Source organism: Galeopterus variegatus, unplaced genomic scaffold (assembly GCF_000696425.1).
Source record: "Galeopterus variegatus unplaced genomic scaffold, G_variegatus-3.0.2 Scaffold2320, whole genome shotgun sequence".
Classification (NCBI taxonomy): domain Eukaryota; kingdom Metazoa; phylum Chordata; class Mammalia; order Dermoptera; family Cynocephalidae; genus Galeopterus; species Galeopterus variegatus.
Window position 1 is genome coordinate 72,359 of NW_007728431.1, and position 26,838 is coordinate 99,196.

The window sequence follows — 26,838 nt, forward strand, 5'->3', positions numbered from 1 at the left end:
TTGGTGCCTTGTCAGTTTTAAATGGACTCTTGTGAAAGCAGAGGTAAGAAAGAAAACCCTACCTGATGCTTGGATTTAGTACATATGGATTTAGTACATATTGAGGATCAATATAATTAAATTTCCTAAAATATCAATACCCACGTACCTTCAAAGGCACGTATCCCTCGGTTTTAAAACCACTTATCTAGTTAATTTCCAAGATATTAGTGGGTCATACCACTATTTCTTCTGTCTACAGTGCCTTCCGTCTTATTCACTATTAAGCTTTCCCTAACTCCCAAAGACACCCTTAAGTGCTCCTTTCTCATAACTGTCTTGAAAACAGTTGGGATAGAAGTTACAGAGAATCAATTTCGTGTAGGAAAGATATTCTTAATGCTTTGAAGGATGTCACTTGCCTTTAAACTGTTCAAACACAAGTTATGTGATCACCTATTAAGAATATTATAGAGGGATTTAAGGGCTGAATAATGGTCAGATATTTATGGTTTCTTTAAACACTAAGATTTTTCAAATAGAATATATTTATGAAACTAATAATAAATAATAATACAAATTAAACACAATTAATAATAATTATACTTCAGAGACCATTCTTAACATTTCCTAAACTTTTATTATGAATTAATGTTTTTGTCATTGTGTGTATAAAGATTGCTATGAAGAGACTAAGTACTCCTGTAAGCCAAATATGATGACGTATCTAGACAATGGCATATATTTTATGTAAACACCCATGAACTTCATAACACCAATAAACCCTTACTATCTTCCTCATTTAATTTATGAATGCACGTAGTGCTATAAATTTATGATTGGCACTTATTTCAGGAAACCTGTAAAACAAGCCATTAAACTAAATACCCAGTTCTTCAAAGTAATATTGAATTACAGTTTCTCAGTTATACATCTGATTGAACCAATTTTTTTACAAATAAATACTCTTAGTATTTCCAAATTTATCTTTCATTATACCACAATATTTAAGGAAATATATTTAAGGAAAAATAATATACTTTACTACAGTTTATCTGCTGGGATGACTGCAGCTTAAACATCCAATGGGTGTTTAAACATTAAATAAACACATTGCTTTATATAACAAGAAGTTTACAGATAGGGTGACCACCGAATGGCATCATTAGAGGCCCCAGTCAACTTCACCATGATGCTTTTGAGTTGCTATCTTCTGTGTTGCAGCTTTTTCTTCAGGCTAGCTGTCTTCATGTTTACAAAGTGGCTGCTGTGGCCCAAGGTGATACATGCATACAAGATAACATCTAGTGATTTTCTTGTATCTCTCTTTTTTTTTTTTTTTTTAAAAAAGGAGAACTTTTCCTACTTCCACTCACATCTCATTGACTAGAATTGGATCATTAGCCCAGCCCTAAATCATTCACTGGCGAGGGGAATGAGATTACCATGATTGGCTCTCTTAGTAAACCAGGATTTACTCTCACCTCAATAAAGAGTTTAAATCTCTGAGAGCAGAACTGCACAGTGAAAGGCATACTCCTGCAAGGAATCCATGTTATTCCAAAAGAGGAAATAGGAGGGAAACAACCCAAGTGTTCCTCAGAGGATAAATGGATAAAGAAATTGTGTTATATAAATGCAGTGAAATATTATTCAGCCTTAAAAAGGAAGGAAACCCTGCCATTTGCAACAACATGGATAAACCTGGGAGACATTATGCTAAGTGGAATAAGCCAGACACAGAAAGAAAAATACTGTGTGATCTCACTTATTTTAAAAAAAGTAAAATTCACAGAAGCAGAGAGTAGAGTGGTAGTTATCAGGTGATGGGGTGGGGTGAGGAATTGGGAAGATATTCTTCAAAGGGTACAAAGTTACAATTTTGTAGGATGAACAAGTTCTACAAATCTTTCAGTTCCATGAGTTCTGCTACATTCTTTTATAAGGTATGAATCTCTTTGTAAATTTCCTCTTTCATATTCTGGATTTTTTCTCATTTCGTTGTCTAACTGAGTCTTCTCATATCTCAGTGAGTTTCCTTAAGATTGTTGCTCAGAATTCCTTTTCAGTCATTTCGAGGGTTTCCTGCTCTATAGGGTCTGGTATTTGAGAATTACTGTATTCTTTAGGTGGTGTCATATTTTCTTGGATTTTTGTATTTCTAGTATCTCTCTACATTGGTCATCTGGTAGAGCAGTTGCTTCTTCTATTACTCTGGAATGGGCTTTGAGGAGAGAGACATCCTCTTCTTTTTCCAGTCTCCACTGGTGACTCTCCTTGTGTCAGTGCAGTCGAATGTCTGGTGGGCTGTCTGTATGGTAGCTGTGGCTACTGCTGTGTTGTCCACCACTTTTGTGGCATCCAGGGCTGTGGCAGTGGCTGTGTTGGGCCATCTGTGTGGAGGTGGTGTTTTCGGTGTACTACTTGCCTGCTTCTGGTCAGAAGGGGCTGCCCTTGGCTCCTACCTTAGGACGCCGAATAGCCTATCTTGCCTGCTTCCAGAGCATTTTTTTTAAAAGAATATACAGGATAAAATGGTTGCCTAGTCAACAACAAACAGTATTAACCACGTGAGCACTAGGTTTTTTTTGTTTTTTTTTTTTCCTTTTTGTCTTTTTTCATGACCGGTAATGAGATCGCAACCCTCGGTGTCGCGCCCATACCACGCTCAGCCAGTGAGCGGACCGGTCTCTATATGGGATCCGAACCCTCGGCGGGAGCGCCACCGCGCTCCCAAGCACCGCACTCAACCGAGTGTGCCACCGGGCCTGCCCAGCACTAGTTTTAATATGAGTTGTTATTTCTCTGATGATGACTATTTATTCCCTGGACTAACTAGAGTATACAAATTGCTTTTACTCTGTAATACTTCATAGTATACTAGAAGTTACATAAAACATCACAAAGAATACTAGGAAGCACATTCTCTTGGTACTTTGTCCTTTAGTTTAAAAACACACACACCCATACACTACTGCACTAAATAGTGATAAGGATGTTGAGGTGAGTAGACCTCATATGTTTAGTTAGGAATTTTTTTGCTTAAAACTAGTCTTTACTCATAAACCAACACACATTTATTTTTATTTTTATTTTATTTTATTTTTATTAAGAATATTCATGAGATACAAAGCTAATTGTCACCCCTCATACCCATAATATGAGGGCCAGATTCATACTGGCAGCCTACCCATTACAAGGAATTACTTTTCTGCCCTGTGTCTCCCCCTAATCCTCTCCCCACCACTCCGCTTTGTAGCCCTAGGAATGTTCCCTTCCTCTGTAAGACCAATGCACTGCTGTGGTCTTTCCTTCCTTCCTTTCTCTCTTAGCTCCCACATATGAGTGAACACATGTGGTATTTATCCCTCTGTGCTTTGCTCATTTTACTCAACATAAGTTTCTCCAGGTTCATCCATGTTGTTGCAAATGGGAGTATTTCATTTTTTTTTTTATGGCAGAGTAGTATTCCATGCTGTATATATATCACAGTATCCTTATCCAATCATCCATCAATGGACATTTAGAACCAACACACTTTTAAAGAGAAGAGGTCAGGTAAATGGAGATCATATACACATTTCTAAATGACCTTTAACCTGTCATATGTGTTTTATTTTGCTTTGCTTTATATATTTTTTAAATAAGAGAAAGGAATTTTCAGATTAAATATCGTCTTTGAAAGCTTGTTTGCTATGATAAATACTGGTATCATGCCAATGAGGTAATGGCACCACATGACAACTCTAAATCTATTCAGAAAGCAATTTAATCTAATGATATAAATAATAGTTTCCATCTATTATGTGAAATGAATTGTTTGTCTTATGCCTAATTAAATTATAAATATGATTAACATACTGTGTCTGCCCTCCAGAGATGAAATTCTAGTGAGTAATACAAATATGTAGATAAAATATACCATAAGATAAAATATTAATAATATCAAGACAGGAGAAATGTAATATAGTAAGTTAAAAGGTTAGGGGATTACATAAGACAGATGGTTTCATGAATTTTATGCACTATGAATTATTTAAAACAAATTTTGAAGAATAAGTGGGGGGAAATACTTTAAAATTTGATAGGCATTCATGAAATGGTCCTCATACAATAAGAGTTATAAGGGAATATTTTCATGAACAGAAACATATGTTAGCATACTTTGTAAGTGGTCATATTGTTTATCATTTGCCTAAAACATGAATCTTTGATATATTTACAACTTGCATTTTCCTGACTGGTTAATGGAAATACATAGTTTTAAGATACACTTTGAATTACATATTCATATTTCAAAAATTCTATGTAGATTCAACTATTCCAACACTTAATCGAGTATAACAAATTGGAAAAATGTCAGAATCACTTTAAATGTTCTGCAGTTAGGTCACACTGAGATAATTCTTTGAAACTAATCTTTCAAGCTTTAGAGGAAAAAGGTATTTAATAGATGTTAACTATTTTTTAGTATGAAATAGTAATAACAGATTTTGTAAAATTAATAGTAGGAATTGATTTTTTTGTTATCATGTTAGGATGTTTTAGGCTTGCAAGTAAAGAATAATTTGTCACTTGGTAAACTAATAATGGAACTTAATGATGTCATATCACAGTAAGTCTACAGATATGGCAGTTCCTGGCCAGGCTGATTCATTAGAATTCTCATCTAATCAACAATTAAGTGTCTGCCTCATCTTCAAACTAATTTGCTTCATGGTCCAATGATGAATATGGTACCTCCAGGCATCACATTCTCATGAAAACATCCAGAGGCATTTTATTTCTTTTTAAGATTGAGGAAATCCTTTCCCAGAAGGCCCCAGAAGACCTTACTTCATATAAATTACTTCAAAATGCTCGTGTTCAAACCAGTATCTGGTAATGCAAGTGATCCCATTGTGACTGGCTTATAGTACTTATAATTCACCCCCAACAGCTAGGCCTGGGGCCTCACAAAAGAGGGTAGGTATAAAATAAAGTCAAGATTCTGTTAGGAGGACAGAAGAGGGCATGGCTCTTGGTAGTCAACTGACAGTTTCTGCAACACAGTCTTTATTTTTCCCATTTATTAAAAATGATTCCAAAGAGCAGGGAATATAACATACAAATATTATGTAATGTTGAATGTAAAGTTTATTTCTAAAAATGAGCATAGTACATGTAAAAGAGGTTAAATCATTTCTTCTTGGAAAAAAAATGTTTTATGGGACTTATGAAAAGATTCTTGAGCAATCCTTAAACACTGTTACTTTGCACCTCAGTTTCCTTATGCTTAAAATGGAAATTAATGGTACCAAATCTTAGAGTAGTTGTAAAGATTAAATGTCAGTTTGTATGCAAAGAGCTTAGAATAGCGTCAAGTCCTCAAGAAATGTTATTTTTATTACTTTTTTAGCAATTGTGCCAGCCTTAAACAAGTGAGAATGTCTTTCTTATGAATAATGTAGCCTACAAACACAGGAAGTGATTGGCATTTCCAGCCTTGACCATAGAGAATTAGAATGATTACTTTCAAATTCTTTGATTTGGATTGAGAGATTTTGGTAAGATGTCAGTTTCCCCACTTTCCCACTTCTTCTCCCATACCAGTTGCATGACCAGCCTTTCTAAACAGCTGTGATGATTAAAATTTGTGGTTGAATGAATACAGAAATGAAAGAATTTGTGTAGAGAGAGGAGAAGACAAACATAATAATAACTGTCTTTTCACTAAGGTAAAATTGAAGAACTTTTCTCACAACCAGGCTAATGACAAGTCAAAGATTGAGATTTTTGAAGAACAAAAAATATTTAACATGAAATGAGCTATAGATGTATAGGTGTGTTTTAAAATAACATTTAGTATCTCCTTAAAGTTCAGTAGCTTCATTTATAGGGATGGTGAGAAATGATCTCCCTGGGGAGTTGACGTATCTGCAGAGACCTGATTATGAAAAAAATAAATCGTTTACACACACACACACACACAGACACACACACACAGACACACACACATATATGAGGGGGGCATTCCAAACAGAGGGACTTTGGAGAACATCTCAATACCTAGTATCCTCTGTCTGTTATGCACCAAGTGTACCTAGTATGTAATTTAACCCTTTTCCTTGATTTCTACAGCTACCCAAACCACTCATTCAAAACCTTCTCATGTCATCTTATACACTTGAAATACTAGTTGAATGTTGAGTCACACTGCAGGTGTTCTTCAGCTGACAAAAAAAAAAAAAAAAAAAATACTTTTTTTAGAGCTGGATGAGCCCTAGTAAATCAAACTGGGGCAATTATCATTTAGCAACATGCTAAATGAAGATAATTTACCTGTGTAATATTTTTATCTCCTTCCTTTGTAAAAGCAAATGCAACAGCTGCTTCATAATTATCCCCCTCATGTTTTTCACTAACCTAAAATGGAAGGAGATCACATGGAAAGAGAAACTAGGTAGGTTTTCAATCTCAGCTTCAGCACAGGTTTAAACCTCAGACAAACAAGTAGTTTGTGAAGAGGAGCCTATTCTTTGTTCAAATTAAAATAGCAACAGTTTTCTAATTCAAAAAATGTCCTTGAAAAATCTTTCAAATATAGAAAGCCACCATCAGTAAGAAAAATCCCATGGTAGTAAAAGGATACATTCCTGTAATTGCAAACAACTTTCTTCCAGTCCTGCACTAGTGCTTTTTATCATTTGATTTGACAGGATACCACATATACAAATTTGAAATAAAGCAAGTGAAAAATAAATTATAGCAGTTTATCATTTCTTCTGTTATTATTTATTCTATGAACAAAAATTTTATATAGCTGCAATTGATTGTCAATTCCAATTTATAGTTTTAGATTGATCGTATATTTTACAAAGCATTTGTCACATAACATATGCTCCAAATTTTCTCTGAGTTTATTATGTACTCATGTAGTATACGGAAGAAATAAAAACAAGCACTATGAGTTCATGTTTGCAAAACAGAATAACAATATATGAAAGAGCAGACCAGTTCATATATATGTAGATCATACATTTTTAAAATATGTAACAAAAAATCATTTGTTTAAAACTATATGCAAAGCTCTAAAATTAGCCATAGGAGAGATATAGTGCAGTAGTCGTGTTCAGAGTTCTCAAGACCACTCTCAGATGGTTCGCTAGAACCACCAGACTCAGCATAGTCTTTTTCATGGCTATGATTTATTATAGTAAAGGGATACAAAATAAAATCAACAAAAGGAAAAACATATGGGGCATAGTCCAGAGGAAACCAGGTACAAATTTACACGAGTCCTCTACCAGTGGAGTTACAATAGATGGGCGTTATTCCTCCAGCAACTATTTGTGCCAACACTTAGGCAGTGTTGCCTACCACGAAGCTAATTGGTGACTCAGTGCTTAAGGTTTTCTTTAGAGAGCTGGTCATATAGATATTCTCTGCCTGGCATGCACCAAAATTTCAGACACCTGGAAGGAAAAATGAGCATTATATGAGTAAATGAGATAAGCATAAACCACATTGTACCAACAGTTTAGGCACAGTTTGCCACTCTTACCAGTTAGAGAATGGTAGGAACACTTTGGAAATCCAGGCTCCCAGATGACAGCCAAGAGTCAACCTTGACAGCAGGCCTTTCTAAGGATAGCAGTCTTAGCCCTGCTGTGTTAACATTTTTCTGCATGGAAAGCAAAAGCATGAGGTTTTGTTTTTTTTTTTTTTTTTTTCCTTTTTGTCTTTTTTTTTTGGTGACTGGCAACGGATCGCAACCCTCAGTGTTGCGCCCGCACCTCGCTCAGCCAGTGAGCGGGAACCAGTCTCCACATGGGATCCGAACCCTCGGTGGGAGCACCGCCGCGCTCCCAAGTGGCACACTGTAGCAGTGCGTCACCGGGCCGGCCCAAAAGCATGAGTTTTTAATCAGATGACCATGGCCTCTTATCCACATTCTACCACTTAATGTTGATGTAACCTTGAACAAGTTATTTAAATACTTTGTACTTCAATTGTATCACTTGAGCTTTAATTAGGCAATTATATCATAAGGGTTGCCATGAAAAGCATGTGTAATAATGCACATACAATTCTTAGCACACTGCCTGCAAAGAGTAATAATAAAATGCTGACAAATAATAATGGTATATGACAACTACCTTCAAAGGGCTTAGAATAGGATGTACGAACAGGACAACTAAAATAAATAGAAAATAAATGTTTGAGAGGAGTGTGTGTGTGCGTGTATGTGTCACTAACTATAAGTGCACTAGGAGTTCTGAGAATGAGCAACTGCTCCCTGTAATTTATAGGAACCCACAAAAATCATCCTTGCCAGTATAAGCATTCTTTTGCTAAGTGTTATGGAGCCACAACCATAAAAGGTTATTGGTTATCTTTCAGAAGACAAAGACATAGCTGATATATGGGCAACAATATTGTGATTCTCACACTGCTTTCTGATGAAACCCTTCTTGACAATTTCATAGCTAGCATGAAAGCAGCTATTATTTTTGACACTGAAAATTCTGAGATGGATTGGAAAGGTGGATCAGAAGAATTAGTGAGTAGATCAGTATGATTTAGATACAGTCTGATATTTTTGTGAATGTATTTATAAATAAGACATTATTATTCTTGCACACTTTGGCATGCTTGACAAATAGAAAAAAATGTTTTTATGAACAATGCCTTTGATCTATTTAGGTATGGGCTCAGATATTACTTTCTACAATAGAGAATTTTCTTTTTATATTGATATAACTAATGATTTTTTTTCCAAATTTTTTAGTGAAATGTAATTGATTATACATATTTGTAGTGTAGGAATAGCTATACCTATGTACAATGTGTGATGATCTAATCTGGATAATTAGCATATTCATCATTACAAAACATGATCATTTCATTGTATTAAGGATATTTGATCTCCTCTTTTCTAGCCATTTGATAACATGCAGTAAGTTAATGTTAATTATAGCTGCATAGATGGACTGTCAATCAATAGAACTTACTTTTCCTAATTGTTTTGTGTCCATTAACCAATTTCTTGCTAACCCCCTTCCCACCTCTAGCAAACACAGTTCTGTTCTTTTCCTTCTGAAAGTATTATTTTGATTGTTCTTTCTTTTCTTCCTTCTTTCCTTCCTTTTTTCTTTCCTCCCTCCCTCCCTCACTTATGAGTGAGGATATTCGGAATTTCTCTTTTTGTTCCTGGCTTATTTAACTTAACATAATTTTCTCCAGACTCATCTATGCTGCTGTGAATGGCAGAATTTCATTATTTTTATGGCCAAGTGGTATTCTATTGTGTATATATACCAAATTTCCTTATCCAGTAATCCATCAACGAACATTTAGTTTGGTTTCAGCTCTTGGCTATTGTAAATAGAGATGCAGTAAACATGGGGGTGCAGGTATGCCTTCGACATGATGATTTCCATTCCTTTGGGTATATACTTATTAGCGGGAATGGTGGATCATATGGTAGTTCTATGTGCAGTTGTTTGAGAAATGCCCATACTGTCTTCCATAGTGGCTATACTAATTCTCTGTCCCTTTCTCTGCATCTTTGCCAGCATTTGTTATTCTGTCTTTTTAATAATAGCCAATCTAACTGGGGTAAGATGATATCAATGCAATTTTGACTTGCATTTCCCTGGTGCTTAGTGATGTTGGGCATTTTTTTCATGTGTCTGTTGGCCATTTGTATGTCTTCCTTTGAGAAATATTTATTCAGCTTTTTACCCCATTTTTTAATTGGATTTTTTTTCTATTAAGATGTGTGAGTTCCTTGTATATTCTGGATATTAATCCCTTGTCAGTTGCATAGTTTGCAAATATTTTCTCCCATTCTCTATATTGTGTTTTCACCCTGTTGATTGTTTCCATTCCTGTGCAGAAGCTTTTTAGTTTGATGTAATCCTATTTGCTTATTTTTCTCTTTTGTAGTCTGTGTTTTTGAGCTCTTACTTATAAAGTCTTTGCCCAGCCCTACATCCTGAAGTGTTTCCCCTGTGTTTTCTTCTATGAGTTTTATTGTTTCATGTCCTATATTTAAGTATTTAATCCATTTTGAGTTGATTTTGGTGATAGGTACAGGTCTAGTTTCATTCCTCTACACATGGATATCCAATTTTCCCAGTACAATTTGTGGAAGAGGCTCTCCTTTCCCCAGTGAATGTCCTTGGTATCTTTGTCAAAGATCAGTTGGCCGTAAGTATGTGGAATAATTTCTGGGTTCTCTTTTCTGTTCCATTGGTCTGTGTGTTCATTTTTATGCCAGTACCATGCTGTTTTGATTACTATAATTTTGTAGTATATTTTGAACCCAGGTAGTATAATGCCTCTGGCTTTTTTGTTGTTTTGGTTTTTTGTTCAGGAGTGCTTTAGCTACTCGAGGACTTTTGTTGTTCTGTATGAATATTAGGATTATTTTTTCTATTTCAGCAAAGACTGCCATTGGTATTTTGATGAGCACCGCATCGAATCTGTAGACTGCTTTGGGTAGTATGGACATTTTCACAAAATTAATCCTTCCAATTCATGAGCATGAAATGTCTTTCCATCTTTTTGTGTCTTATTTTATTTCTTTCATCACTGTTTTGTGGTTCTCATCATAAGAACTTTCACCTTCTTAGTTAAACTGATTCCTGAGTATTTTACTTTTGTGGTAGATATTGTAAAAGGGCATGATTTCTTGATTTCTTTTTTCTGCTATTTCATTGTTGGTGTGTAAAAATATAACTGATTTTTGTATATTGATTTTGCATCTTGAAACTTCACTGAAATTGTTTATCAGATCGAATAGTTTTTTTGGTGGAATCTTGAGATTTTTCCATGTATAAGATCATGTCATCTACAAACACAGTCAATTTTATTTCATCCTTTCCAATTTGGGTGCCTTTTATTTCTTTCTCTTGTGTGATTGCTTTGGCTAGCACTTCCAGAACTATTGCTAAACAGGAGTGGTGATAGCGAGCATTCTTGTCTTATTTCTGTTTTTAAAGGAAAAGCTTAGCTTTCACCATTCTGGATTATTTTGGCAGTGGGTTTGTCATAGATGGCTTTTATTGTGTTCAGATACCTTCCAATACCTAATTTGTTGAAAGTCTTTATTATGAAGGGATGTTGAATTTTGTCAAAAGCTTTTTCAGCATCTATTGATACAATCATATGGTCCTGTCCTTGAGTTTACTGATGTGATGTATCACATTTATTGACTTTCATATGTTGAACCATTTTTGCATCCCTGGGATGAATCCCACTTGATCATAGTGTAATTTTTTTAATGTATTTCTGTATTCTGAATGCTAATATTGTGTTGAGGATCTTTGCATCTATGTTCATCAAGGATATTGGCTTGTAATTTTCTTTTTTGTTGTGTCTTTATCTGCTTTGGGTATCAGTTATGTTGGCCTCATGGAATGAATTTGGAAGAGTAGCTTCTGTTTCAATTGTTTGGGATAATTTGAGGAAAATTGGTAGTAACTCCTCTTTAAAGGTTTGATAGAATTCAGCTGTAAAGCCACCCATACCTGGACTTTTATTTGTTGGAAGATTGCTAATTACCACTTCAATCTCATTGCTTGGCACTGCATTTATATACTGAAATAATGAACTAACAGAAAGAGAAATAAAGAAAGTAAGCCCATTTACAATTGTCACACACACACAAAAAAACATACTGAGGGATCAATTTAACAAAGGACGTGAAAGAAATCCACAATGAGAACTAAGACTACATCTGAAAGAAATTAAAGAAGACATGAAAAGATGGAAAGATATTCTGTGCTCCTGGATTGGAAGGATTAATATTGTGAAAATGCCTATACTACCCAAAGCAATCTACAAATTCAATGCAATCCCTATCAAAATACCAATGACATCCTTTACAGAAATGGAAAAAAAACAATCTTACATTTCAAATGGAACAACGAAAGACCCAAATAGCCAAAGCATCCCTGAGCAAAAATAAATAAATAAATAAATAGATAGATAGATAAATAAATAAATAAATAACAAATAAATAAATAAATGAGACATAACAATACCTGACTTCAAATTATACTAGAAAGCTATTGTAACTAAAACAGCATGGTACTGGTATAAAAATAGACATTCAGACCAGTGGAGTAGAATTGAGAACCTAGAAATCACCCCTCGGGTATAGCCATCTGATGCTGGACAAAGGCAACAAAAATCTACATTGGGGAAAAGACTGCCTCTTCAACAAGTGGAGCTGAGAAAACTGGTTATACATATGCAGAAGAATGAAACTAGATATGCACCTTTCATCATACACTAAAATTACTCAAGATGATTAAAGACTTAAGTGTAAGACCCAAAACTGTAAAATTACTGAGGGAAAATATAGGTGAAAAACTTCAGCAACTAGGTTTGGTAATAGACTTTATGAACATGAGCCCAAAAGCACAAGCAACAAAAGAAAAAATAAACAAGTGGGACTATATCAAACTAAAAAGCTTCTGCACAGCAAAGGAAACAATCAACCGAGTGAAATGACAATCTACAGAGTGGGAGAAAATTTTTGTTAACTATGCATCCAACAAGGGACTAATATCCAGAATATACAAGAAACTCAACAAGATATAGTAAAAAAACAAATAACCAAATTAAAAAATGGGCAAAGGAGCTGAAAAGACATTTTTCAAAGGAAGACATACAGATGGCCAACAGGTACATGAAAAAAATGCTCAACATCACTAGTTATCAGAGAAACACAAACACACAGACTAATAGAGAAGAGATGTGAAAATATATACCATGCAAATGGAAACCAAAATCAAGAAGGAATAACTATTCTTATATCAGAATTTGGTAAAATGCAGCAGTGAAGTCATTCAGGCTTGGGCTTTTCTCTGTTGGGAGACTGTTGATTTCTGATTCAGCCTCAGTGCTAGTTATTGCTATGTTCAGATTTTCTATTTCGTCTTGGTTCAGTCTTGGAGGTTTGCATGTGTTCAGGAATTTATCCATTTCTTCCAGATTTTCAAATTTGTTGGCATATGGTTGTTCCCAGTAGTCCCTAATGATCCTTTGTATTTCAGTGGTATCCATTGTAATGTCTCCTTTTTCACTTATGACGTTTGTTTTTTGGGTCTTCTCACTTCTTTTTTTACTTAGTTAGCTAACAGTTTGTCTATTTTGTTTATCTTCTCAAAAAAACTACTTTTAGTTTCATTGATCTTTTGTATCTTTCTTTTTTGTGTGGTCTCTATTTCATTTAGTTCTGCTCTGATCTTCATTATTTCTTTCTGTCTACCAATTTTGAGATTGGATTGTTCTTGTTTTTCTAGTTCTTTGAGGTATAACACTAGGTTGTTTATTTGAAGTGTTTCTATTCTTTTAATTAGGCATTTTTTTCAATAAGCCTTAGTACTTATTACTTAGTACTGTTTTTCAGTATCCCATAGATTTTGGTATGATAGGACTTTACTGTCATTAGTTTCAAGGAATTTTTTGATTTCCCGTTTAATTTTTTCTTTGGCCCATATATAATTTAATATCATGTTGTTTAATTTATATGTCTTTGTATAGCTTCCAAAGTTTTGCTGCTATTGATTTCTAGTTTTAATCCATTGAGGTCTGAAAAGATACTTGAAAAGATTTCAATTTCTTAAAATTTTTTGGTACTTGATTTGAGACTTAACATGTGGTCTATCCTGGATAATGATCCATGTGCTGGTGAAAAGAATTTTTATTTCTGTAGTTGTTGAATGAAATGTCCTGTAGATGTCTATCAAGTCCAATTGGTCTAAAGTGTGGTTTAAATCCTGTGTTCTCTGCTGATTTGTTGCCTAGATGTTCTCAATGTTGAGAGTTGGGTGTTGAGGACCCCAACTATTATTGCCTTACTCTCTCTTTAGGTCTAGTAATATTTGCTTTATATATCTGTGTGTCCCAGAAATGAAGGAGAAATAGTGTATTTCCCAGACAACTAAAAGCTGTGGAAGGTTTTCACCACATGACCAGCTCTACAAGAAATCTTCAAGGGAGTCCTATACCTGGAATCCAAGAAATAGTAATCAACATCATGAATACAATAGAAAGGATAAAACCTTCTGGTAGAGCAGATATACAAACAAGAAAGAAAGTGTATTTCACTACTACAAAAACCCAGGAAACACCAAATACAAAGAATAAAAGAGAAAGAAAGGAACACAACATATATAAACGACCATCCAACAATCAATAAAATGCTAGGAGTAAGGCAATACATTTCAATGACAATCTTAAATGTAAATGGATTGAATTCCCCATTCTAAAAACATAGACTGGCTAAATCAATTAAAAAGCTAGACTCAACTACATGCTGTCTACAAGAAACTCACTTCACCTGTAAAAGACTCACACAGGGCCGGCCCAGTGGCGCACTGCTACAGTGCGCCGCTTGGGAGCGCGGCAGCGCTCCCGCAGTAATTAAATGACAGGAGTTAGATAATAGCTTTCAATAACAATGCTAAATGGTAATGGATTGAACTACCCACTCAAAGTACATCAAGTGGCCAGATGGATTAAAAAAAACAGACCCAACTATATGCTACCAACAGGAAACCAGTTTCACCTATAAAAACTCACACAGACTAATAGAGAAGAGATGGGAAAATATATACCATGCAAATGGAAACCAAAATCAAGAAGGAATAACTATTCTTATATCAGATAGAGTAAACTTTAAACCAAAAACTATAAAAAGGGACAAGATCATTGTTTAATGATAAAGACATCTCTTCAGCAAGAGGATATAACTAATGCTTAAACATTACAATTACTTAAAAAACACATACCAATTAAAAACTTCAGGAATGATTGAATTAAATAAATAATTGAATGACCAAGCTTAGGATATAATTAGGCCTAAGGCTCATCAAATAGGGACACTTGTGAGGCTACCTCATGTTTAACAACTGTCAGATATTATGGGAATGTATTCTTTTCTTGCATCTTCCTCTTTTTCATTAATACAATAAGTCAAACTGCTTGTAGGATGGAGAGCAGTGTTGGATGGTGCTGTGTTTACCTTTAATGTTAGATGGCTCCACAAGCTAATATTAAGCATTTGGGGATTCTTTGCAAAATAATTCTTATATTCTATATTATAAATTAAAATTTTATCTGCAACCATTACAAAATAGAATGTTTTGTAAGCATTTAAGGTTTAGGGGGAAAGAGCTTTGATTATTTCTAAATAAATCACCTATAAAGTATTTTTTTCTAGAAAAGGATTATAGATGAACTATGTAAACATATCTTTACAGGATATCATTTAACTAACATATATAATTTAACATAAGATTATTTGTTAAAATTAGAACTCTCACCACATCTTGACTGATGCCACTATAGACGTTGTCAATGCCTTCTCCAAAACAAAACGCCTCCTCTAAATGTTTTCTATAATAACTATCCTTAATTAATCACAGTAATGAGAGAAAAAGCTTTGAGTTGTTTATCCTAACCTATAGATATAGTTATTTTCCATACATTGCAAATTAATTTGTGACTCAAATTTAAATTTACAAAATTTAGGCAAACACATTCATAAAACATACTAATTAGCCCATTTGTCTATTTGTTAGTTATTCAAGCACAACATAGAAAATGGCACACATAGTATAAATAATACTGAGAGTAGATTAGATATATTATTCCAAATAATTGATAAATGCCTTTGAATCCATTATGATAGTCTAGCAGTTATCATAGCATCCCTCACAGCTCTTAAAAATTACATTGATTATTTTCCCCTTTGACTATAATATGTCTAGGATTATATTTGTGTTTGTTGTGAATCAACTGACTTTATACAGGAGCTTAAGAAATATCGCATTGAACCAATTTTAGTTAAATTGAATTGAATTAAATTGGTTGGGTAATTTTAAGAAAAGGAATAGGGTTGGAGGGGCATAAAACATTCACACCTAAATTCTATTTGCAGGGAGGGTAATAATGTTTTTTTTTAACAATAATTTATTATACATATATGTGGGGTACCAAGTGTGATAGTCAGATCATTGAATTGAATTAAATTGGTTGGGTAATTTTAAGAAAAGGAATAGGGATGGAGGGGCATAAAACATTCACACCTAAATTCTATTTGCAGGGAGGGTAATAATGTTTTTTTTTTTAACAATAATTTATTATACATATATGTGGGGTACCAAGTGTGATAGTCAGATCAGGATAGTTAGCTTATTCATCATTATAATACATTGTCATTCTTTGTGTCTGTTAACCAAAATTCAATAATTAATCAAAGCCAATCAATTTATTCTGACTCCCTTTCCTACAAAAAGCTATTTGGATTTATCTGTATGCTTTTTAATGAAGATGCTCATTTCCTAAATTATATGTATATGTTATATCTAAGATGTATCATATATACAAGTGTATGTATAATTACTTCTCCTCACCTTTTAACACTGGTGAACTTTACCATATTAAGAACCATTCTATTGTTTTCACACATCTTTGTACAAATTTCTTTGATTTTTCTTCCCAACCCTATTGTTTTTGTAGAACAGTCTTTCATATGGCCTTTTTAAAGTTTTATTTTGTCTGCTATTATAATGCAAAATTTTTTATTGTTTTTGAGTTATCTCTTTCTAAAATTGTATTATTACCAATATCTTTTCAAAAGATATTATGGAGTAATATTAAATACTATTAGGCATTGAGGTTTGGTTTCAAGATTATATTTAGAGAATAAAATAATAATTATATGTGAAAGAATATGAATGTACTGATAAATGAATCTTGGTATGTTTTAAATATGATCCATGTAGAAATTCTGAAATGCAGTACAACAGTACTTAGCAAATATTTGTTACAGTACTAGCTAAAAAATCATTTTTTTATGCCAGTATTGGACTGAGAATTCTGACCTAATGTAGTATTTTTTACCTTGAGGCAGTGTCCCTAGTTTTAGATGAAATATAATTTTAAGTTAAGAAGGAAATGTCAAAGCAAGCCATTTACATATTGACAGATTCCATAAAATAATATGGACCTTTATTGAATCTAAGATAGCTTCAATTATTAAGTTTTACTGTTATTTTATGATGCACCAAGAAAGAAAAAAATGCTTCCAACTAAAGACACAATGCTTTCTTAATTTTTAGAACTTTTATTTTATAATCATCAGAAGAGCTTTTATAGACTTAAACATAAATTATTTTAATCATTGTAATCACTCCTGAATATTTTATACATGCATATATGCCTATATATACATCAGAAAATATACGTTAAATAAATTGTGACGGCATTTCTAAAACTTCCCATTCAGTATCTGACTCTTCTAAATTATTTTTGACTCAGAGTCCTCAATGTCTGTGTCTCATACATAAGATTGTTCTCTTTGCTTGTGATGCAATGTAACTTAAAGGAGAGAGCTGCCATATTCTCTCATAATTGTATCTAAACTGCTGCTCCCATTCTGTAAGTTTTGTTGCTGCTACTTCCTCAAACCTCACCAAACTGTGTCAACAAAGAATTTTTTAGACAAAAATCAGGATTTATCTTTATAGTCCTTTTTCAAATGCTCCTTAAAAGGTTTGAGATGTGAAGGGTTAAGCAATTGTCCCAAGAAATAATTACTAAATTCAAGCACACATAGGCCATCATAGCTACATTACTACCTGTGACCTCTGCCTGATAACGTTTGGAAGAAGCCATCAAGTGTAATATTTCCTTATTGCTTATATAATATGATGTGAAAACAATTGGTATCTTTAGAATCAATGAAATATAGTATTAAAGAAATATCACAGTTGAATATAATAAAAAACCAATTTGAGCTCTGATTAATGGCATATATGTGTGTACACACATACATACACATTATTCTAAAAGGACAAGTCATTTATCTAATCCCCAGATTTTTGTTACATAAATTTACCTGAATCTATTAAGATATTCTAGACATTTTAGCTATGTTCTGTTGAAAAATTTTTTCATCAAAATCTGTATGGTGGGCCGGCCTGGTGGCGCACTGCTAAAGTACGCCGCTTGGGAGCGCGGCGGCGCTCCCGCCTAGGGTTCGGATCCCACATGCAGGCCGGTTCCCGCTCACTGGCTGAGTGAGGGGCGGGCGCAGCACCGAGGGTTGCGATCCCGTTGGCTTGGGAGCGCGGCGGCGCTCCCGCCTAGGGTTCGGATCCCACATGCAGGCCGGTTCCCGCTCACTGGCTGAGCGAGGGGCGGGCGCAGCACCGAGGGTTGCGATCCCGTTGCCGGTCCCGGTCCGGTACGGGCGCGACACTGAGGGTTGTGGTCCGTAGCCGGACATGAAAAAAGACAAAAAGGAAAAAAAAAAATCTGTATGGTTATGGTCATAACAAACTATATGTTAAACACTTCTAATTTACTATTCCATGTGTTTTCGTATATGTGGTTCAAAATAACCCATCAAACTGATTATTTGTGGAGTATTGAAAAGTTCTCATTGTATTCCATGTGAACTAACAGTTTTCCTTTGATCATTAAAATGTGCTTTCTCAATTTTCAAAATTAACAAATGTTAAAAATAAATAAATAAATGTCCAACAACTGAATGTTTCTAAATCTTCTTTCCACTTTAGGTCCCATAAGCAGTGTTTTGGTGAATAAATATGGCAGTCGGCCAGTGGTGATGGTAGGAGGTGTACTATGCTCTTTGGGCATGATCGTGGCCTCTTTTAGTACCAGCGTAGTACAGCTTTACCTCACTGTGGGATTCATTGGAGGTAAGCCAAGTTTTGTTTTCAGCTTATTTTCTTCTTAACACTTCTGCTGTTTGCAAAGCTCTGTGAGAAGGATAAACAACAGAAAATTTTTATTGTTTTCTTTGAATTTACTTTTTATAAACATTGCTATTTTGAAGTATTTTCATCTAGTGCATTGAAATACTAGCTATAAGATGGCCAAATATTTCATTTTAAGAAAAGAAAAAAGGAATAGTTACCAGACAAGTTATGCATTGTCATGTAAATGTCCAAAAGTAAAGAGCTTTGGTTTGTTTTTACTTTTTCACTCTTTACTCTTTAGCCATTTGAGATGGTATTATGGACACAGACTCTCTGGTATAAATCAATAGCTTCATTTTTTAAAACTTATTTTTCATTACTTATTCCCTTTTAGAGTGTGTGACTTACCACTTATAATATTTTACACGTGGTGCCAAAGAGATATTTTCTGAATGCACTGATTTAACTTCAAAAATAAAATATTTGTTGTTTGTGTTCTGATATGGCAGAGTTATTTAACCCTGTCCCCTTCTTTTCCTTACTCAAATGATCCTGTTTAAAAGCTCAGTGAGGCACATTTGCCACTAACACAAATATTTTAAATGATATACTGTCACCTGATTATAGTTGTTTTTCATGCATAATGTCTGTTGACTCAAACTGACCTGAGTATGTACATTTGGAGATCACTATTTTTATTAGCCTGAGCAATAAATTGCATTAAAGATGTACATTCAAAGTTTTAAGAAAAATTAACTTTAATATATAAAGTATATATATGAATCTTTCCCTCACATCCACAGATAAAAAGGTACACTCTTTTTTACAGTGATTTTTAGATCAGTCTTACCCCATATTTATATATAATTTTGGATGAAAAAAGGTGTATTAAAGATTACAGTAATAGTGATGTTAAAATCTTTCTCTTTGCAATGTATTCACATCTCCATTTTTGATATGGCAAAACACCTTTTGTTGTTGTAAATGAAAACCCTCTTATATCTAAACATTGTCGTAGTGAAGAGAATCCTTTGTACAGACAGACTATTGCTTTTGACCACAGAGATCAGAATGGGCCTACAAGTAGATGTATTAGGGAGAAGATTATTTTGACATTCCCGCACCATAAATATGAATAGTATTATTGTTATTCTAACTTATAATTTCATTACTTTGTGTCTTGAAGGCTTTTGTGCTTCTATGGTCAACTCTTAAATATACCTATGAGAGATTTACCTTAAGTCATATCAGCCAATACTCCAAATTTGGTTTCTGAAAGCAGACAGATCTATCTTTTTAAACCTGACTCAGCACATGCTATCTGTGTGATCACGGGTAAATTAGCCTCCTTATGCCTCAGTTTCTTTGTCTATAAAAGGGGGAAATAATAAATCTTTTCTTAGGAAGTTATTGGAATGATTAATGTAAAAAAATATTACAGAGTACCCAGCATTTTGGACATAAATTTTGGCAAATAATAACAATCACAATGTCATTTATATAACATCTTACAGTTCTAGCACTTACTTGATTTTGGCAAAACTCTTTTTTTTGTTTGTTTGTTTTCAAGTGAATTAGAGCTCAGAAAGCCTAAGTGTTTTGCCCAGTAGTACAAAATATGTAACTAGTTGAGGCAGATTCAGATCTATTGATTTCAAATCTTATGTTCATTTTGCCATGACAGAATGGAAACTAGATGGCACCTATCTCCTGATGAAAACCTGTATTAAATATCTGAAAGCAAAAGTTCCAGGTCATGAATAGGGAGGAAATGATGTAAGATAGAGAAACTTGCACTTTGGAACACAATACCTGGGTTTAGTTTGGGTTCTTCTACTTATGATCTACCTGACCATAGACTGGTCAGTCTTATTATTTTTAAATTGGATCTAATTACAATTATTCTACATATGTCACAGTATGGCCAAAGTAGAGTTAGAGAGCATGCTGTTCTGTTACTCTCCAAAACATGTTCTTGTTTCCTTCCTGTCAGTTTTTAGGGTCTGTCCTACTCATAGAAAATGTTTGTATCAAAAGGTTGGAGTAAGTATTTGTACTCAGACCTGTGTGTTCCAGCACCTGAATACTTAACCACTTTATTGCTTGTTTTTCTAATTTTATTTATATTGACTTTTGTGGGATACATTGTATTGTTTCAGGACATGCATGTATTGCACAATGATTGATGTAGGGTAGATAGCATAGTTTTATACTCCTTTGTCCACCCCTTTCCTTCTGTCTCAATTTAGGTAAATTAGCAAATATAGAAGAATTCTTACCTTGCTAGCCCATAAATTAATACAGAAGAATGTCTAGGCTAAGTGGAAAAAAGATGTAGATTATATGAATCAATTTTACATACTTTTTGAAGAACCTTATTCATTACTATTGTCAAATAGTACCTTGCTGTACTACAAGTGGTAATTCATTTCTCAGAAGTGATACTCACTGCCAAAGAGTTTCCTAGACAGTGGGAACTTTGGCTCATCTAAGCAATCTGCTTTAATCTCTGAAATAAAACTATGCTTCGAGCAAAAACATTTTTTTAAGTGAGCACACATGTGCACCTATATACATTAAATGTGGAATGTGAGGGATATAGAACATGAAATTAATGGCATACCTTTATTACTCTTTTTATTATTTGCAAGGTATTGAAATAAATATCTGTGGGAAAAACATGAGACTGTTACAAATTATGACCCTTTTAGTCTGCTCACATTCCTTCGAGCTTGAAAGGAAACTACTCACATTTTTAAACTGAACTTTTTTCACAAGGAAGCAATCAATTCTATATGTGCGTACGTATGTATATATAATAATACATAGTAAGAGGAAGGGATTAATTTATCTGTGGAATTAAGTGATTTTAATTAAGAACTAGCAATTTTATCCTAGTTTCAACCTTTTCTATGATTATTGATACATCAGTTGAAGTTATTGGTTTTATTTCTGTGCTTTAAGATGAAAGGAATATGAAGCTGTCATATCAGTGTCCAATTCTGACAACTTTTTGGTTTTGCACAATTACTTTTATGTTTATAATCATCAAAAATTACTATCTGCTGTTGCATTTTTAGTTCCAACTTACCCACTTGAATGTGCATTTTGAAAAGTAATTGATTTTGTGAGAGACGTAATGTGTTTGTGTTTCTTTTTCCCTTTTATTTTGTTCTTTTAAGGTTTAGGTTTAGCCTTCAACCTGCAACCGGCCTTAACAATAATTGGCAAATACTTCTATAAGAAACGACCCATTGCAAATGGATTGGCCATGGCAGGAAGCCCTGTTTTCTTAAGTTCATTGGCTCCTTTCAATCAGTTCCTATTTAATACTTATGGCTGGAAGGGAAGTTTCTTGATTTTGGGAGGTATACTTTTGAATTGCTGTGTAGCTGCGTCACTAATGAGACCCCTTGGACCCACACAAACTACTTCTAAGTCTAAAAAGAAGACTGGCATAAGAGCGGAAGATTCAGATGTGAAGAAAACCCATGAGAAGAAAACAATATGGGAAAAAGTTAATAAGTATTTAGATTTCTCCCTTTTTAAGCACAGGGGATTTCTGATATACCTATCTGGAAATGTCATTATGTTTCTAGGATTTTTTGCCCCCGTTATATTCTTGGCTCCATATGCTAAAGATAAGGGAATCGATGAGTATTCTGCAGCTTTCTTGCTGTCAGTTATGGCTTTTGTTGATATGTTTGCTAGGCCTTCTGTAGGATTCATTGCAAACTCCAAATATATCCGACCCCGAATCCAGTACTTCTTCAGTTTTGCAGTCATGTTCAATGGAGTATGTCATCTCTTGTGTCCACTGGCACAGAACTACACAAGCCTGGTGCTATATGCTGTATTTTTTGGCCTTGGATTTGGGAGTGTTAGCAGTGTCCTCTTTGAAACTCTCATGGACCTTGTCGGTGCTCAAAGGTTTTCCAGTGCTGTGGGACTTGTCACAATTGTAGAATGTGGCCCCGTTCTTCTGGGCCCTCCTCTTGCTGGTAAGAATATTTCTTATCAAGGAAAGTAAAATGTGTAAAATTAACACCCATTAACTAAGACTTTCTTTAAGTACTAATACTAATAGCCTGAAAAATCCATGTGGTTTGTAATAATACTAATAGCCTGCAAGACTGTGAGGATGTTACTTTTAGGTTTTGTTAGGTATTTTAAAACTTCATAGTCAATTTTAGACCTAAATTTGTTTCAGAGCCTTAACCTATAAAGTTATGAATTTAAGTTAGGTGGATAACCGATAGCTTAATTTTTAGGATTTTTATCAATATGAGTTCTATTGTGCTTATAAAACATATCATAAAAATAAAATGCCACTTTTTCTTTATTTTATCATTGGTGAACATATTTTTCTTCTGTTTGTATTAAAATGAGTCAAAAATGTAAAATAATGCTTGCAAAAAAGATAGAATATTTTTTCAATTAGAGTACAATGGTTACATTAATTTGGAGCCTGTTCAATGCCTAAGGAGGGGATAATATTATAAAATCACCAATAGTAATATATATATGAACACACACACACACACACACACACACACAGATATTATATATTCCACATATGCAGAATGCAGGAATGAAGGAAAATTCATTCAAGTTTGTTTTTCTAACCAGATGCTTATGTTTCATATTTGTAAATTATAAAGATTATATTTAGATTTTAAGATCTGAAATATTTCCAAAAATGCTTCTGAAAGTGTCTACACTAAATTACCTAGTAAGAAAAGTACATACATGTTTAGGACAGCACCAGAAAAGGACCCCACAAATTGAGAAGCTGGTCTGATCTTTAGAAAAAAAGAAAAGAAAAACAGGTAAAATAGTCATCACAGAAGCATTAGATTTTTGTTGGACTTCCTTCTGATTATTTTATGGTTTCCTTTTGAATTACAGTTGTGAATACTTTTAGAAGTAAATTCTGCTATCTGTACCTATGACTTGAACAAACATATATAAGTGCATTTTTTAAGTTAAGACTTTGTTTAGTCTTAGACTTTAAATATTATAAATATCAAATTCTTTTTGTGGGCCAGTCTTTTCCAGCACCCACTCTATATTGTTTTGGTTAATACTGTACTTAAGTATTCATCTAGACTCTTGGCCTGCCTTCTAATGGTCAGAGTAACTGCCAGTCTAAATATAAATGTTTCCAAGTATCTAGTCAGTTTTAAACTACTTTCTACATTACATCAAAGAATCATTTTGAAAGTGTGAAAACTCATGTTTAATTTATTGATCTTAATGCCATCATTGACCTTTTGTCTTTCACTTTTTCACTTAGTGAGGAACACAGCAAAGTTGGCTGTAAGACCTCAGAAGTATAGTTGTGGTTTTTTATGTCCCCAGGGCTGTTCTCTGGTATCAAGCACAGATGTTTTAAGTGATATATCTTTCAACATAGATATACTATAGCACCAAAACATTTGTCAAAAACAGTGAAAGCAGTAGATTTTGTTATTTATCAGCCAGTTGATTTTGTTATATAAGACAAGCACGATTGGCTTATCTATTCATACTGAATTAGCTTGACTAAATGAGTTTTAGAGTCTGTTCATTAGCAACAAAATTCTAAATATCAACAGAGATTTTATTTCACTATGCATGGTGGGATGAAAGAAAAAATCAAGTCAGGTTAATAAAAAAACCCTTTAGTAAATATTAGGCCCTGTCAGGAACCATGTAAGAGCCTTTGGGTCTTTCCTAAAGAATGTAATTTTTTCCTCTTTATGGAAGAGAAAAAGAATCATGGAAAATATGAAGCAATCTCCATACATATGCAGTAAGTAAATAGATAAATATCACTATATCTACATGTGTAAATATAAAATATACCTCACACGTGTATGTATTTATGAATACACACACAAACAGATATATACATAATTTGTCTTGATTGTACATTTTTATTGGGAAAATAATTTTCAGTAAATTTAATGTACTGGTAATATAATGCTATAAATGCCTATACATGCCTTTAATAAGCATATATAGAAGTTATAATCTAGAATATTTCTCTTTGTTAAAGTCTTTTTATGATTTAATTAAGAGTTACATGCTTTGTGGAAGAATTTACTTGAAAATTTTATTATTTTATGAATGTTTTATTATGCCACCTTAAAAGATTTTTTTGTTTGTTTGTTTCTTAGGTAAATTGGTGGATGTAACTGGAGAGTATAAATACATGTATCTAGCCTGTGGGGCTGTTGTGGTAACAGCAAGTGTGTGGCTGTTCATTGGCAATGCTATAAACTATAGGTTACTTGCAAAGGAAAAGAAGGAGGAACAAAGAGGGGAGAAGAAAATACAAACTCTCGAGTCTGGAGAATCTGAACACTTAAGCAGATCAAAACAGTCTGAAGACATTGACGTCAAAGTTTTGAAAGCACAGAGTACTCCCACAGAAAGAGAAACTAATATTTAAGAAGAAGCCCATCTCTGATTTCGGTGTTTATGTATTTTCTTAGGAATTTGTTCTTGCTTTGGTTTTTGTTTTTCAAAACATTTGGAAGTTCTTTGTTGAAATAGGGAGTCACAATTAACGATGGAGATTAGATTTTCCTCAATACCAAATTTTAAATTAGTTTTAAAAAACTTATTTGGGTAAATTTGAGATTATGCATATAAAGAATTCATGCAATAGGTTTATTGCCATACATGACTCTGGGATTGGTGGTTAAAATACTAATCTTAAAGTCTTTCAGTGACTTCGAGTCTAGGTTACATAGGGAGATCTGAATCCCATACCCCTTTGGTTTGGTGAGAAAAACAAACTTGAATGAATTTTAAGTAGTTAGAAGGAGTATGTTTAATCCCATAAAATGGCACTCTTCACATTTTAATTCTTATTTTGTATTAAAGTATGAAATTGAAGGAAAATTAATTCTCCCCTCACACACCTACTTATATACACACACACACATACATACTCTCACATACTTATCTGCATGTACACAGAGTATCTGGAAAACAAAAACCAAATTCAAGAATTTTACTACATTAATTTATTTTTTTAAAGTAAAAAAATATTCATGGAGACAAAAGAAATGTATTATATCTGCATGCTACTTTACAATGTGGATTTTAAAGACAAGCACATGGGTAAAAATGACAATGATCTTAACTTGAAAATGCAACTGACTCCTATAAAACTGTTTGTATATATAAAATAAGTTTGATAATGAAAAGAGAAAGAACTCCATTTTGAACTATTATTTCTGAGCACTGTGAAGCTTGATTAATCCATGTGCATTATTTCTTTGCAGGGAAGGGGGCAGGAAGGACATTAGTACCTGGTGCTAGAGAATAGAACCATTAGAAATATTAGATAAACATTTTCAAAATTCTTACCTAATATGTAAATCAAATTTAAAGTCTGAATGACTCCTAGCAATGAGCTATATTCACTGATTTTAAAAGGATTTTAGTTGATAACTCAGAAAGTAATAACTGGGGATTTCTTTTAATCAGGCTTCAATCCAGATTCATTGTCATACTGAAATACCAAAGCAGAATAAACTAGAATCTTAGCTGCCAGGTTTATAAATAGACCAAATTCTAATTTTTTTCAACACATAGTAGTGATCAGAGGCTACTGTTATGAGTAATCTGAGTATAGCTGACTGACAGTGGCAGGTGATCTTAATGAGCCCTCTAAGGTCTATCAGCTATCTCCCTTCCACAAAATGCAAAAGCAAAATCAAACGACAAACAGGCCTTTTACTCAGCCATTGAAAATGCCTCATATGGGGCTGGCCCGGTGGCTCACTCGGGAGAGTGCGGCACTGGTAGCGCCAAGGCCGCAGGTTCAAATCCTATATAGGGATGGCCGGTGCGTTCACTGGCTGAGCGTGGTGTGGATGACACCGTGCTGAGGGTTGCGATCCCCTTACCGGTCAAAAAAAAAAAAAAAAAGAAAAAGAAAGAAAGAAAATGCCTCATATGAGAGTACTTCACAAAGTCCACTGGCTGAGCGTGGTGTGGATGACAACGTGCTGAGGGTTGCGATCCCCTTACCGGTCAAAAAAAAAAAAAAAGAAAAAGAAAGAAAGAAAATGCCTCATATGAGAGTACTTCACAAAGTTCATGGGAAGGTTAGTATTATCTTTCAATTCTGTTT

The 26,838-nt window shown here is 33.9% G+C and overlaps 1 protein-coding gene across 1 annotated transcript in view; it reads left to right on the top strand.

The window, feature by feature from the left end:
- The window catches only part of SLC16A7 (solute carrier family 16 (monocarboxylate transporter), member 7), a 96,992-nt gene extending 70,598 nt beyond the window's left edge, over window positions 1-26,394 (top strand). Inside the window, exons 2-4 of the mRNA XM_008581300.1 lie at window positions 18,564-18,707; window positions 21,890-22,708; window positions 24,869-26,394. Of these exons, the coding sequence (XP_008579522.1) occupies window positions 18,564-18,707; window positions 21,890-22,708; window positions 24,869-25,143 (1,238 nt within the window). The 3' untranslated portion in view covers window positions 25,144-26,394. The remainder of the gene's footprint in view (window positions 1-18,563; window positions 18,708-21,889; window positions 22,709-24,868) is intronic.
- The last annotated feature ends 444 nt before the right edge of the window (window positions 26,395-26,838 follow it).